The sequence below is a fragment of the Malania oleifera genome, chromosome 5 (genome assembly GCF_029873635.1).
Source record: "Malania oleifera isolate guangnan ecotype guangnan chromosome 5, ASM2987363v1, whole genome shotgun sequence".
NCBI lineage: Eukaryota > Viridiplantae > Streptophyta > Magnoliopsida > Santalales > Ximeniaceae > Malania > Malania oleifera.
In genome coordinates this window covers 18,336,813-18,350,960 of record NC_080421.1, presented here as the reverse complement: position 1 = coordinate 18,350,960, position 14,148 = coordinate 18,336,813, and the positions used below count along the sequence as shown (strand labels likewise).

The following is a 14,148-nucleotide window of genomic DNA, read 5'->3' as shown; positions in this document are numbered from 1 at the left end:
AAGAAATATCATGAAAAATGAGTTTTCTTTTCATTTCATTTCCTTTCCTTTTTTCCATCAAAATCTTTGATCCAAATGGATCCTACTGGTGTAATTGAGTCAATCCTACTTGCAATCTCTTTAGACTCCACTAATTTTATAATCCAACTTGATCCAATTTTATTCGAGTTTAAACAGAGTTTAATCTATTTAAGTATCTTAATGAGTTGACTTCAAATTCGTAAAACTATTCATGAACCTAATCAACCTTTTTTAATTATACAATTTTTGTATTATGAAAGTCACATAATATATATTTCGAACTTATACTTAATATTATATACATTATATTATTTTAACATTAATTTACAAACTAATCGAACTTAATTTAGTCCAATTCTAGTTTTAAGAACTAGTAATTGCGTTGAATTCAAATTTAATAATTTTGTGATCAATCGAGTGTGAGTTGAGTTTTTAGTTCAATATTTTTGACTCTAATCAGCTCTTACTATAAATTTGACTCACCCAAATGCGTTTCTAATATTCTTTATTTAAAATTTTATTTTATTAAATTATTGCTATCATTTTATTCTGATTGTCAATTTCTTTTATGCACACACGTGGGATGTGCTCATGGCTAGTATTTTAAAAGGAAATTTCTTTTCTGCCATTTTTTACATATATAAAAAATTTATCTCTATTTAATATATTTTTTTATCTTTTAAAATTAATAACTGAAAATATAAATGTAGAAAGAAAAAGCTAGTCTGTTGAAAGTGAGAGATTGTTTAAAATTTAAATTTATGTTAAATCTCTTCCCACTACTAAAAATTATTCTAAAATGTCCTTATAATTTATTATAAATATCTTTTAAATAAATTTAAATACTGTTTAACTCTTAATTATTTTTTATAATCATTTTTTACAAATAAATATAAAGTTTTTAAAAAGTATATGCGTGGCTATAGTTACTAATAATAATATTTAATCAAATGCAACACTATTTAGTCTATTTTGAAGCTAGCCACGCCCACCAGTATTATGATTCTATACGCGCCCAAAAGAGCGTGGACTCCTCCTACTGGCTGAGGCCTGCACTCTCCATCCATCTTCTCATGTTCGCTACCATGATGCTACGAATCTCATTCCCAGGCCGAGGCCATCACAAACTCACTCTCGCCATGTGGAGAACCACAGAACAACCACTGCTTTCACTTCTTTCCGCCGTGCTGCTAACGATCGCCGCCATCTCCTCCGCCTCCACTTCTTCCTCCGACGCCTACCCCTCCGACGCCTATCCCTCCGCCTACGGCGACGGCGCCTGCTCCGTCTCCGCTAGCGACCTTACTCCGGTGAGAAGGGAAGTCTACGATGATGGAAGAATCTTCGACATCAGCTACAGGTATACTCCGGACATGCCCTCCTGGGGCTCAGAGGACGGGCTCGGTCAGTTCCTTTGGCTGCCGAAGAGTATGAAGAACGGCTCGTTCGCGAACAACTCCGAGATGAAGCTCCCCACCCACACCGGTACGCACGTCGACGCGCCGGGACATGTCTTTGATCACTACTTTGATGCCGGCTTTGATGTTGATACTCTTGACCTTGAAGTGCTCAACGGTAAGGGATTTTCAGAACGCGACGTGTTTGATGACTCGTGACATTATTATAGTCCTGTTTTGATCTTAAAGAAAAAAATTAACGTCTGAGGTAGTTGTATGCATGCTCAGTCTTTGCCAAAACTATCGCGAATACTCTCTGTCTCCTTTTCTTCAATCTTCTATGCATTCTCGACTCTTTCCGCTTGCTCCCCGCCCCCTTTAATTCTACCTTTTCCTTTATGTTTCTAATGAAATCAAGTTTAGATTATTTGTGATTTACTGCTAATATTAATAGAGTTGGAAGGAAGGTGAATCTTGTTGATTTTAGAACAGCTTGTGATTATATCCTATCTTTTTTTCACTTTTCTGTAAGCACAAAGAATGCTTCAAGACCTGACAACTCTCAAATGAAGATGTTGGCTTACTGAAGAGCTCATGCTGACGTTCCAGGGGATGTCTAGGGTTGTTACCCATGTTTTAAAAGGCTTAATTGAGGCTCATCTGAAGACAAGACATGCCCAAAATGCTTAAGAGTCCAAAAAACAAGCACATTATGAAGTGAAGCTTAGCAAATGTTAGGCCTTTTGTGCCTTTTGGTTGGGACTTACACATTATAAAAGGCATCCCCAGGCCACGAGACTCCCTCCTTTGCGAGGGTAGGGGAGCGTGTCACAGTTTACGCATCCTTACACATTATGGTGTGTCAATTTTGAGTTAAATTTGGCTAGAAAAAATTTAACTTGATTTTGTATGTTAGGAATTTTACTAAGATACAATTTCCTAAAACTCTTGAGTCACCTTGCCAAAACAGTTGAGAGTTGCATCTTAGATCATGAAAAGATCAAAACAATTTGAACTTTCAAATGTTGTAGATATCTCTTGGCATGATTTGCTTGATGAGTTTATAGGCAGTGGTTGAGCAAAAAAACTTTTCTTCCTAGGGGGCGGGGGTGTGTGGAGGCGCATAGGACGAAAGTAAGAGCCAAATATCTTCATATCTAAAATAATATAAGCCTGGGTATGAATTTATGAGGAAACAAGGTAAAATATCTTAAATATATGCTTGAAATGGATACTACTAGTTTTATTATTAGTAGTTTTATTTCTTTATTGACTTTTTTTCATACGAAATTCTAATTGCTCATAAAAAATTGTTATTATTATTATTAATCTTAAATATATGCTTGAAATGGATACTACTAGTGATAGTATTTGTTTTGTTTTAACAGGTCCTGCATTGTTGGTTGATGTTCCAAGGGACAAGAACATAACTGGTATACATTTCTTTTGAATTTGTTTGTGTCTTGGAATAAGCACATGTGCACACATAATGGCATATCAAATTGATTCAAAATATTTAAAACAAACTATTGTAACAAAGAACAATTTGTATTAGCACAGGGTGCTTCTTACGTTTTCATGTTTGAAGCTAGAGCTAAAGAAAATCTGCTTGTGTGACAATTGGTGTTATCTTCAATTATTTTCAAAATTTTGAAAAAAAAAAAAAGCAATGAGGGGATTCCGTTGTTTTTGTTTCTGTTTTTTCTCTTTTGGGGGTTGGGTCAGAGGGGTTGGGATATGCATCTAACAGTTCTTGCTTCTTACAGCTGAGGTCATGAAGTCCTTAAATATTCCCAGAGGAGTGCGCCGTGTGCTTTTCAGAACATTGAACACTGACAGGTAATTTATGGAACAACTGAGTCACATCTTAATTAATGCTATTGTTCAGCTGTTCCAAATTTGCCTACCATTTTTTTTGACGGAAACATTGTGAGGTAAATCCATTTCAGATACAGCCAGCAAATCATGTTTTAACAAAGAACTGAAGTCCATGACATTGAAAATCTGTCATGATTGATAGTGGATTTGAAATAAATTGTTGCATTTGACTTCTGATATCACTTCAGGTTGCTGTGACTCCTTAATTTATAATTTTTTAGTATTTTTACTATACAGGTTAAAAAGCTAATCTGATGTTACCCATGTAATAATCATGATGCCTTAAGCTACTTCATAAATTGGCTTTTTTTCTGACTATTGTGTTATGTTACTCACTTTGGTAGTTGTCTATCTCAATTTCATGCTTAACTAACAGATGTAATGCTGTAATATAACTTTAGCTTCCACTGCTTAAGAAACTTAAATTTAATAGAGCTGTCAACAAAAAGGAGTGAATTGTGGGACTTATATGAGGCTTGCAACCTTTTTATGACACTAACAGACATTATTTTCTAAACACTGTGTTGCTGAAAGATTTTGTTTAGAGAACTTGTTCGCTTCAAACCCAGCAGCCTAAGTTATCATTCCTATTTAAGATACCATAGTGAATTTTCAACTAGTTCGCCAAATTGTGGACCTCTCAATTGTTTATAAGAAGAAAACATGATAAAGAATATCATGATGGGACCAACATGCCTAAGTCAAATGATAAATCATTGAAATCCTTAAGGAGACCATCTCTGCATTGCACTTTAAAAGAACCCCTTTGCTTGTGTTTCCTGGAAGTGAGTTTTACGTGTTCTATCAAGAGTCACAAATATATTGTGGTAACTCTTTCTTGTGAGAAAATCCGGTAAATTCTAAATTTGCAGTATCACTTTTATAGAATCCTAGGCACATTGTCACATGAGATAAAAATGAAAAACTACCTAGGTCACCGTAACCTTTGAGTGAACACAGTTTCTCACTTGGTAAGATGGCTATTGAAGTGTTCCTTGTTTCTATCTTTCGGAAGGATGTTATATCCTTAAATATCTTCTGAAGCGTTGTCGCATGCTTATGTAGTAGAAACATATAAATGAACAATGAACAAGTTGACAAGATATAAAACATTTTTAAGAGGCTTGATTGATCTTCATCATGATATGCCTAATCTTCTATACATAGGATGATGGAAGTTTTAACTATTATGAATATCTGAGCTTTTATGAAAGTTTATATGCTGACAATTTTTAGTTTCACCTCCTATAATTCGGTTTGTAGGAACTGTAATGAAGTTCAGGAAGAATGCCATTATAGTCATTTCATTAAGCAGCAATATTGTTGTTGAAAAGATGAGAAGAGCTTATTTGAAGGATATCATATTTTCTTTTTTGGTTTTATCAGCTCACTTTCTCGTACCAAAAATGATTGTGTTGCCTTAAATCTGTTCTATATGATATGTTGAATAACATTTCTTTGTGTATGTTTGTTGGTGCTGTAATTTGAATCAATGGTGCACCTCGCCTATAAAATTGATGAAATTAAATACATTCGAATGAAGGGAACTGTCTGCCCTAACCACTGAAAGACCTATCTTTGTAAGAGAACTGCTATATAATATATATTTTGTGGGGGAATAGTTTAAATCATTGTTATCTTTATCCATCTATTATACTTATCTGTGTGGAGTCTTACTTTATCTTGGTCTTATCTTTACCTTTAGTATAGTCCCTATTTGAGTGGAACTAGAATCCTAAGTGGGTTAATACTCTTAGCAAATTAATACAAGGCATCTTCCTCAAGATGAAACACATAATTAATGCTACTTTTATTCTGCAATGCTATTTCAAGTTATCATTTTATGCAGTCATTCCAGTACTTTTCATCTCCTTCATTCTTTCTCTCTCTCATATCTTTCATCCCCATTTTCCAATATTTTTGTCCCATGACTCATATTCATACCCAAAATTCCAATTCCTACTTTAGGAAATATTTAATTGAAACAGTAAATTGGCATGCCCGGTGAGCTAGCATTGTGCAAAATATTGAAATCTGGGTTGAGATAGAAGCCCCGTCATTAGAAAACATGCCTAGTTGCAACGGGAGCTACACATAGAAGAGCAATGGAAGATTGAACAAAAAATTTTGCTAAGCCATATGAAATCCCATGTGAGGTAAACATTAGGGCAACTATCATTCACTCCATGTCTCTCCAAGAATTTTGCGAGACTGTTATTTATGATCGCATCAATTTTTCTGGATTTCGCCATCCAATCCCTTATTAGGTAGTGCAAAGCAAGTGTCTTTCACTCCACAATCTCTCCAAGGTTTGGCTGAACCATAACTCGCATTCATATTAATCCATCTAGGTTTCACCATCCACTTCCTTATAGGGCTGACACTCTCCCAGGATTTGGCTGAACTTTTACTTACATTCATACTAATTCTTCTAAATTTGACCAACAATCTTCTATTATGTAGGCATTGAAGGGTTTACTTCACTGAATCATCAAAATCTAATGGAATTATCAGTTATCAAGACTATGAGAATCTTTTGTTGGTCGATTACATTGAAGAAAAGGTGCAAACTCAAGCTCTCTGATTATGAAGACCAATGATCGTCTGTTGGGCGATTACAATGAAGAAAATGAGGATTCCAGTTCCATAAAGTATGAAGAAGCAAATCCTTTGCTATCCAATTACATTGAAGAAATTGAGGACCAAATGAAGAAAATGAGGATCCTCAATCCTTCCAAATGTGAAGATTTCAACAATACTTTGCTGGTCGATTAAATCGAAGATTGTAAGGATCTGAAGCATGCCGAAGATTGTGAGGATCTCACTCTAGTAGATTATCTCAAGAAGGCTAATTACATGGGCCCATGCCTTATGTCTAGTCCTAAGCTATTGAAAAAATATTATAGTTTTGAAGGAAAGCTAGTTTGCTAAAACTATTGAGCCAAGTGATAGTCCCTCTTTTGCTTGGCCCAAATCAAGTCAAGGTTGATTGAGTGACATGCTTGATGCTTAATTAGTCAAATTGGCTCTAAGAACACGTCTCTTCATTTTCCTTTGCAGTCAAATGAAGAGATTTGAGGAGCATTCTTGGTGTCATAAATCATAATTTGGCCAATCAAGGGAGTACCCTGCCTAATTACATATTTTGTGGTCAATTTGAAAGAAGAAATTTTTGTTTGTTCCAAAAATGTGGCTTGCTCATCATTCTTTTTGTCCTATGGTTAGTAATACTTGGAGAGAGGAGTATGAGAGGGGTTGGGAAGGTTTTAGGATCATGAAAAAGTTGAAGTGCCTTAAATGAGTTGTTGAGGAAACAAAAAATTGAAGTTCTTGTTGATATTACGTTGTAGAAGAGTAGCAGTTCGGGTGAGCTTGGTTTTTTGTGCTCAATGAGTTTGGTTGAAAAATGGCCTAGATGATGTGATTTTTAAGGGAGTCAGTAGTTGGAAGCAAAAGACCAAATAAACATAAGTTTAAAGAGGGTGCCTGTAATTCAAATTTGTTCATGAGTTGGCAAATGCCAAAATGAGATGGAACTTGATTAGGGGAACTTCTTTTTTTTTTTTTTTTTTTTGGGGGGGGGGGGGTATGCTCAGTGTTTGATTGCTATAAAATAATGTTGTTTTATTTCAAATTTTTTTATTGAGGAGGATGTTTGTAGTCCTGTTTTTGAGGATTTGGAGAGGGAATGTGTATCTAGTGCCTAGTTGAATTGGCTGCAAGGACCTTTTGAGGAGAATGATGGGAGAGGAGGATGTTTGTAGGCTTGTGTTTGAGGGTTCGAAGTGGAATCATATATCTAGTGCCTAGTTGAATTGGTTGGAAGGACCTTCTAAGGAGAATGAAGGGAGGTTGTTGTGTTTGAGATGAAGAGGGATAAGGCTTTGGGACAGGCATTTTATTAGCATTTTTAAATATGTGATTAGCTAGGATTTGTTAAATATTTTTAATGAGTTTTACTTTAATTTAGTTTTAAACAAAGGTATTAATTCTACTTTTATCACTTTGACGCCTAAGGAGATTTGAGCTATTGGGGTTATTATTTTTGACCTATTAGTCTTATAACCTGTGTGTATATGAAGGTTTTTCCAGATAGGATGAGCTTTGCTTGGTCCAAAATCCCTTTTTATAAAGGGTTGACAAATTGTGGACGCTTAGTAGCTAATGAGTTGTGGAGGATGTTCATTGGAGGAAGGAGAAGGGGGTCTTTTTTTAATTGGACTTTAAAAAGGCTCACGAACAAGTTAGTTGGAAATTTTTGAATAAGATCTTTGCAAGAAAGGGTTTTGGTGGGAGGTGGAGGTCTTGGATAAGGGAGTGCTTGTCTAATGCATGCTTTTTAGTTATTGTTAATTGAGGATCTAAGACACATTTTAAGGCTTTGAGGGGTGTTAGGCAAGGGGAACCGCTTTCTTCTTTTTCGTTTGTTTTTGTTGTAGATGTTTTGTGTAGATTAGTAGATAGGGATGTGATAAGAGATTTCGAGAAGGATTGGGTGAGGAATGAGGAGATGATGGTATCTCATCTTAAAGTTGCAGACGATATTTGTTTTTTCTTAAATGATAATACAGAGTCTATTTTAGTTGTGCTTACTATTTTGCAACTTTTTTGAGAGGGTTTAATGTTTAAAAAAAAATTTGGGGAAGAGTGGCATTGAAGGTAGTAATTTTCTTATATAGGATTGGATGAAATGGAATCGAATTTATTACCTAATTTCTTCATGTTCTCAAATTGAAATTTTTTTCCATTATGTTTCTCACCCTATATCACTATGCAAACTCAAATCTGACATTGGTCTTAGGGATCATTTGAAATCACTTATGCAAAAGTGTTTTTTAGAAAAAAGTGCTGAATTAATAAGTATTGTTTGGTTGTATTTAAAATAAGTGGTATTTAGATACTTACTTTTATTATAGTGTGTGATATGATTATTTTTAAACATATTTTAAATTAAAAATATTAATATTTTTTAATTGACAATTTCACTAATAACTATTTTAAATATTTATAATTAAAATTTAAATATAATTTTATTATTAATGTATATTTATAACATATTACTATCTTATGAAATTATGATAAAAACAATATTAATTTATTTAATGTTAATTTAAATCAATAAGTAGTTCTTGTTCAATCCAAAATTGAATTATAATAACTAATATATATTTTTAAATATATTTTAAATAAAAATATTTATATTTATATAATTAAAATTTTAAATTTTAATTACATTACTTTTATAATTAAAATTTAAATATTTTATATTAACTAAAATAATATAATATTATTTATAAATTAACTATAATCTTGTAATTAATGTATATTTATAACATATGATTATCACATTAATTTATGTTAGAAATAATATTAATAACTAAATCAAAATTTTTAGTTTATTTAATGTTAATTTAATTTTATAGATGGTTCTTTTATTTATTCCAGAATTTAATTATATTTCATTAATAATTAATAAGTTATAATGCATAATAAAATAATATATGATTAATTTTTAATTAATAATTATGTTAACTGTTGTTTTTAATTAAAATTTGAATATTTTTATGAAGTAAAAATAATATAATATTATTTTTTGATTAACAATAATCTTATTCTTAATTTATATTTATAACTTATGAGTTATGATATCATATTAATTTATGTTAAAATAATATTATTAATTAAATTAGTATTTTAATTTTAATATTAGTTTAAATTAATAGATGATTTTTCTTCTTCATTTTAGAATCGAATTATGTTTCATTAATAATTAATATATATTATAATACATAATAAAATAATATATGATGATCTTTTAATATATTTTTTAAATTATAAAACAACCACTAAATTTCTTATCTTTGCAAAATTGACCCCGCTTATGAATAATGTCACTTATAAGTGACCAAAAGTTATATTAGACTGCTTATCAAAATTCACTTAAATAGTTTTAAAAAAAGTGGTTATGGAAAACACTTATTGCAGTAAATGTTTGTTGTAGTGCAAACCAAAAGCCACTTTTTTTTTTTTTTTTTTAATAAAAGTGCTTATTTTAAGTGATAAGTGATATAAGCACTTTTTTTTAAGTGCTTCCAAACGGGAGCTTAATGAATCTTTGGAGTTGGCTTCTTTCATAGGTGTGAAATATTAAAGTCGCCTTTGACTTATTTAGGGGTTGATTTGGGTGGTAATCCTAGGTCTATGAGTTTTTGGGACCTAGTGTGGGGAAGGTGTCTAAGCATGCATGGGTGGAAGGGTGCTTTATTTTCTTTAGGTGGCATTTTACTTATTTAGGCCCGTCTTTTTAGTATCCCTTTTCATTATTTGTCTATTTCTTAACAATTCCTACAAGGGTAGCAGGTAGCTACATTCAGAAAATTTTTGAGAAATTTCTTTTTGTCTAGGTCACGGAGAACAAGAATCATTTGGTTAGTTGGGAGATTGTTGGTCTAAGAGGGAAAGGGGCTTGAGTCTTGCTAAGTTAGTGTCTAAAAACAGTGCTTTACGGGTAAGTGGCTTTGGTGGTTTCCCTTAGAAGAGGCATAGAGTTAATAAAGTAAATCTGACATATAGGTAAATCGGTGGGATGCAAATTTCGTACTATAGTGCTCTTTTGGGAGTTCTTGGAGGTGTATTTTACAGATCTATTCTCTCTTTATCCTTTATACCAAATTTGTTTTGGTTAACGGTTCTCACATATGTTATTGAGAAGATACTTGGTTAGGTGATTATGTGATTTTCATTTCTTTTCCTTGTTTATGTAGTGTTTCCTTCGTGCATAATGATGTCGTTTCTTCTGATCTCAAAGGGACATCATATCTCTTAGGATTTCCATTCTTGTACTCTCTTAATGTTAGAGAGGTGGAACCGTGGAAGAGCTCTCTTCTTTTTTGTTGTTGGAGGGGATATCTGACCCTGGGTTTATTCCTGTAGATGTTCCCTCTACTTCATTTTATTTTTATTTTTATTTTTATTTATTTATTTTTTATTTTTTGCATTTGATGTGTGCTAACATGCCCCTCCCACTTGGTGAAGGCTAAATCCCCCTCTATGATGAAGGTTTTTATTTGATTTTTTGATTCCAATAGAGTAAACACCAACAATTTGTTGTAGAGAAGGAGGCTTTCAAAGGATTTATCTCCATTTGTGTGTCCTTTTTGTCCTGACCAATTCAGAATGTGCCTTTCATCTATTTTTGTATTGTTTTCTCTCTTGGAGGGTTTGGAATAAGTTACTTCGTTTATTCGGATAGAACTGGGTTCGCCTAGTTGGTGGAGGATTTGTTGGCTATTTCTTATATAAGTTTTGGTAGGAGTAGAGATAGCTTGGCCTTGTAGAGATGTAGGACTTTACAGTTTTATGGGGTGTTTGATTGGAAAGGAAAGCACGTGTTTTTATGGAGATGGTGTGTGTTCTTTTATCTGGAATAGGATTCAATATTTGGCTTTGCCTTGGTCTTTTGTAGCTAGTTGTTTAGAGAGGTGTGCTTCATTTTGTACTCTTTCTTCTTTAATGAAATCTCTCCTTTTTCTTTTATCCCAAAAAAAGAATAAAGAGAAGAAGGAAGATATGTCTTCTGGTTGTGGGGGCAGACACAAATTCCTTCATACAACTCAACCATTAAATATGTATTTAATTTAATCATTTTTATAGGCTGGAAGCTCCCTTGATTGGTCAAATTACAGCACCAACAATGTTACAATATATGTGGCACATTTTAAGAAATTTCATGTCAACTAAAACCTTCTTGTTTTTAGGCAACTTATGTTTAAGAAGGTATTTGACACAAGCTATGTGGGGTTCAAGAAAGACGGTGCAAAATGGCTGGTAGAGAATACAGACATTAAACTTGTTGGTAAGATAAATACTGCCTTCTCTGATTTTTAAGCACTTCATTGCAAGGATATGCTGACATTTTCCATTCTTGTTATTCTAGGAATTTCTTATTTGTGCTGCATTTTGAGTCATATGTCATATTCTCTATTAATCTTATTAATATTGTTATGTAGGGCTGAATTACTAGATGACTCCCATCTTTTTGGAAATTTGTTGCATGATCAAGCAGAATTTTTTTACTGAGAGACAAATGACAGAACCTGGGATAAATTTTTTATTTATTTTAATTTCCTTATCTTTTGTCATGTGAGTTTATATATATATAATTTTCTTGGAGGGGAGGTTAGGGGGAGGGGGATTAGATAATGCTTTATTATATGCAGCGACCTTGTCTTTAAGTACCATATCATATGGCATGCTACTTATAGATTTTGTGGCTTTTGTTTTTGTTTTACGTTCCAATTGGATATGTTAATGTTTCTTTAACCTTTAGAATTGCCTGCCAGCTCCACTTACAACACTTAAGATGCTCTATAGTCCTATACACTCAACAACAACAATAATGGAGGGGAGGTTAGGGGGAAGGGGGATTAGATAATGCTTTATCTTGTGCAGCAACCTTGTATTTAAGTACCATATCATATGGCATGCTACTTATAGATTTCGTGGCTTTTGTTTTTGTTTTATGTTCTAATTGGATATGTTAATGTTTCTTTAACCTTTAGAATCACCGGCCAGCTCCACTTACAGAGCATAAGATGCTCTATAGTCCTATACACTCTACAACAACAATAACAACAATCCTTAAATCCACTAGCAGGGCTGACCATACAAACTCCAAACCAACCCTTCTTCCCTCCCTCCCTCCTCCCCACCCCCCCCCAAGCACAGAGGCCACAATCTGGAGCAATGTCCTTTGTAAGATTCTTATTATCTTGGTGTAAGATACCCTTCCCGCTCCACTAACAAATTTGTTTCATTGTTTGTCATGAAATGTAGGAATTGATTACTTATCTGTTGCTGCATATGATGATTTGTATCCTTCTCATCATGTTTTCCTTGAAGGCAGGGTAAGCAAAATTTTCTCCATTGAATTAGAGATTCTTCTCAACTTTCACTGCTAATCCCTTCAAAGTTGAAGTAATGGTTCTACTTGTCTTCCATTAACCTAATTTATTAGTTGTATCAATTCTTTTTTTTTTTTAATTTGCAATGTCTATTGTAGCTTTTGTGGACCTCTTAGTACCAATGATTTTCTGCTTTTCATGGCTTTCTCAGCTGTTTGTTCCATAGCCATAATAATTTAAAATACTTATCCTTGATTTTTTGGGATTAAATGGACTATAATTAACTAATAGCCTTGACTTTTATCTTGCAATCAAAATCCTCAGGATCTCAGCCTCTCAAGTGATTTAGAGCTCATAGATTTAACAATATTAAACAATTTAAGGACCCTAAATTGTGATTAAAGGTCAAGCTTATAGGAGGGAGAGGAAAAAGAAAAGAGGAAGATGTTCTTGTATCAGTGACTGATTTAACCATCTAAATGGCGCTGATAGACAGCCTTTATGAAGAGGCTTAATATTTTGAGCCACTTATCCTGTGGATGGATCATTTTATGAATTAAAAATTGTTCAGTGCTACTGTCTCAGTCAAGGTCTTGATAATATCTTCCTCACAGATACGGATTTATCTTTGGCTGTTAATATGGTTACATAGACTGAATTATGATGTTTGTTAGAACCAACCTTTCATATTATGTTTAGCTTCATTAATTCTTTTTAAACTCTTGTGTTTTATAGCTCTATTGATCTCATAATCCAATGCAATTCAAAATTGGTGGGACAAGCAATTGCACTATTTACTGTCAATAACTGGCAAAATTTAACCATGTGTTTTAGATGGGTGTTTGGAGAATTAATATAAATTACATGATATTATCTGCTATTTAAGGCATGCTTTAGATGAGTTATTTCCTGTTATTTATTGAGTTTGGTTGCTATGATTCATTTTTTGTTGGGTGAGCTTCAATTTTAATTTTGATTTTCCATTTTTTTTAATTTCACATAGATATTTCTTTACCTCAATTATAATGACAACTAAAATGACAATCCATCTGCATAGTAATCTACTTATAATTCATTGGTTACAAAAGATCCCATTTTCGAATTCGGCATACCAAGTTGCTATTGTGTGCTATCTGTCTTCCCTTTTTCTCATAAATGATTTTTGAAACTATCCTGTGCTTTATTAGCGTTTTTAAAATGAAAAAAAATTATCCAGACTAACACTGCTGAAATGTATTTAGGAAATCATTCTCGTGGAAGGCCTGAAACTTGATGGTGTCCAATCAGGAATATATGATGTTCATTGCTTGCCTCTCAGGTTGCTTGGTGCCGAGGGATCACCTATAAGATGCATTCTCATCAAATGATAACTTCTTGTAAGTTTAATGTTTAGTGTAGTGACTTACCACTCTTGTTTATCACGATCTAGATGTTCCTGCCATGTTTGGGCTTTAGTTCAGATAAAGGATTTTGTTATAGAAAAGTAAAGGAAAAGAAAATAAGAAAAAAAATAATTTTTTCTTTATATTTTCTCTTTATATACAAGAATGTTAAGAATGAAGATTTGTTCAAAGATGATTCAAATAGAAAAATCAAATTTTAAGAAAATATATGGTCAACTGAAAAACAAAAAGTTCATCTTAGACATCATTAAAATTTAATCAGTTGATATTTTGTTCTCTTAAACTTGAAAATATAGCATTGTTTTATTTTTTCTTTCATTCCTGTAATGTTTTCTCTAACTCTGCCTGTGAAGCACTTAATGTCCTATTTTTTTCACACACAGTCGGTCCCAAGCCTGGGTAAAGGAGGAGGGTTACGTCAGGTAGTTGACAATCAGCATAAAATTCATCGGGTGTCCCCTACAAGCAATGTGTTGCGCTTGTACCACCCGAGTGTAGAGAAAAGTGGGTGAGGGTGGACTAGGTCGTCGCCCCGAAGTGACGCGA

At 33.1% G+C, this 14,148-nt stretch overlaps 1 protein-coding gene across 1 annotated transcript; it reads left to right on the top strand.

Annotated features, from left to right (window-relative positions):
- Window positions 1–971: 971 nt before the first annotated feature.
- LOC131155870 (cyclase-like protein 2) lies at window positions 972–13,724 on the top strand. Its single transcript, XM_058109319.1, has 6 exons — window positions 972–1,596; window positions 2,807–2,851; window positions 3,185–3,257; window positions 11,054–11,151; window positions 12,132–12,202; window positions 13,441–13,724. The coding sequence occupies exons 1-6, from the start codon at window positions 972–974 to the stop codon at window positions 13,564–13,566; spliced, it is 1,038 nt and encodes a 345-aa protein (XP_057965302.1). The 3' UTR covers window positions 13,567–13,724.
- The last annotated feature ends 424 nt before the right edge of the window (window positions 13,725–14,148 follow it).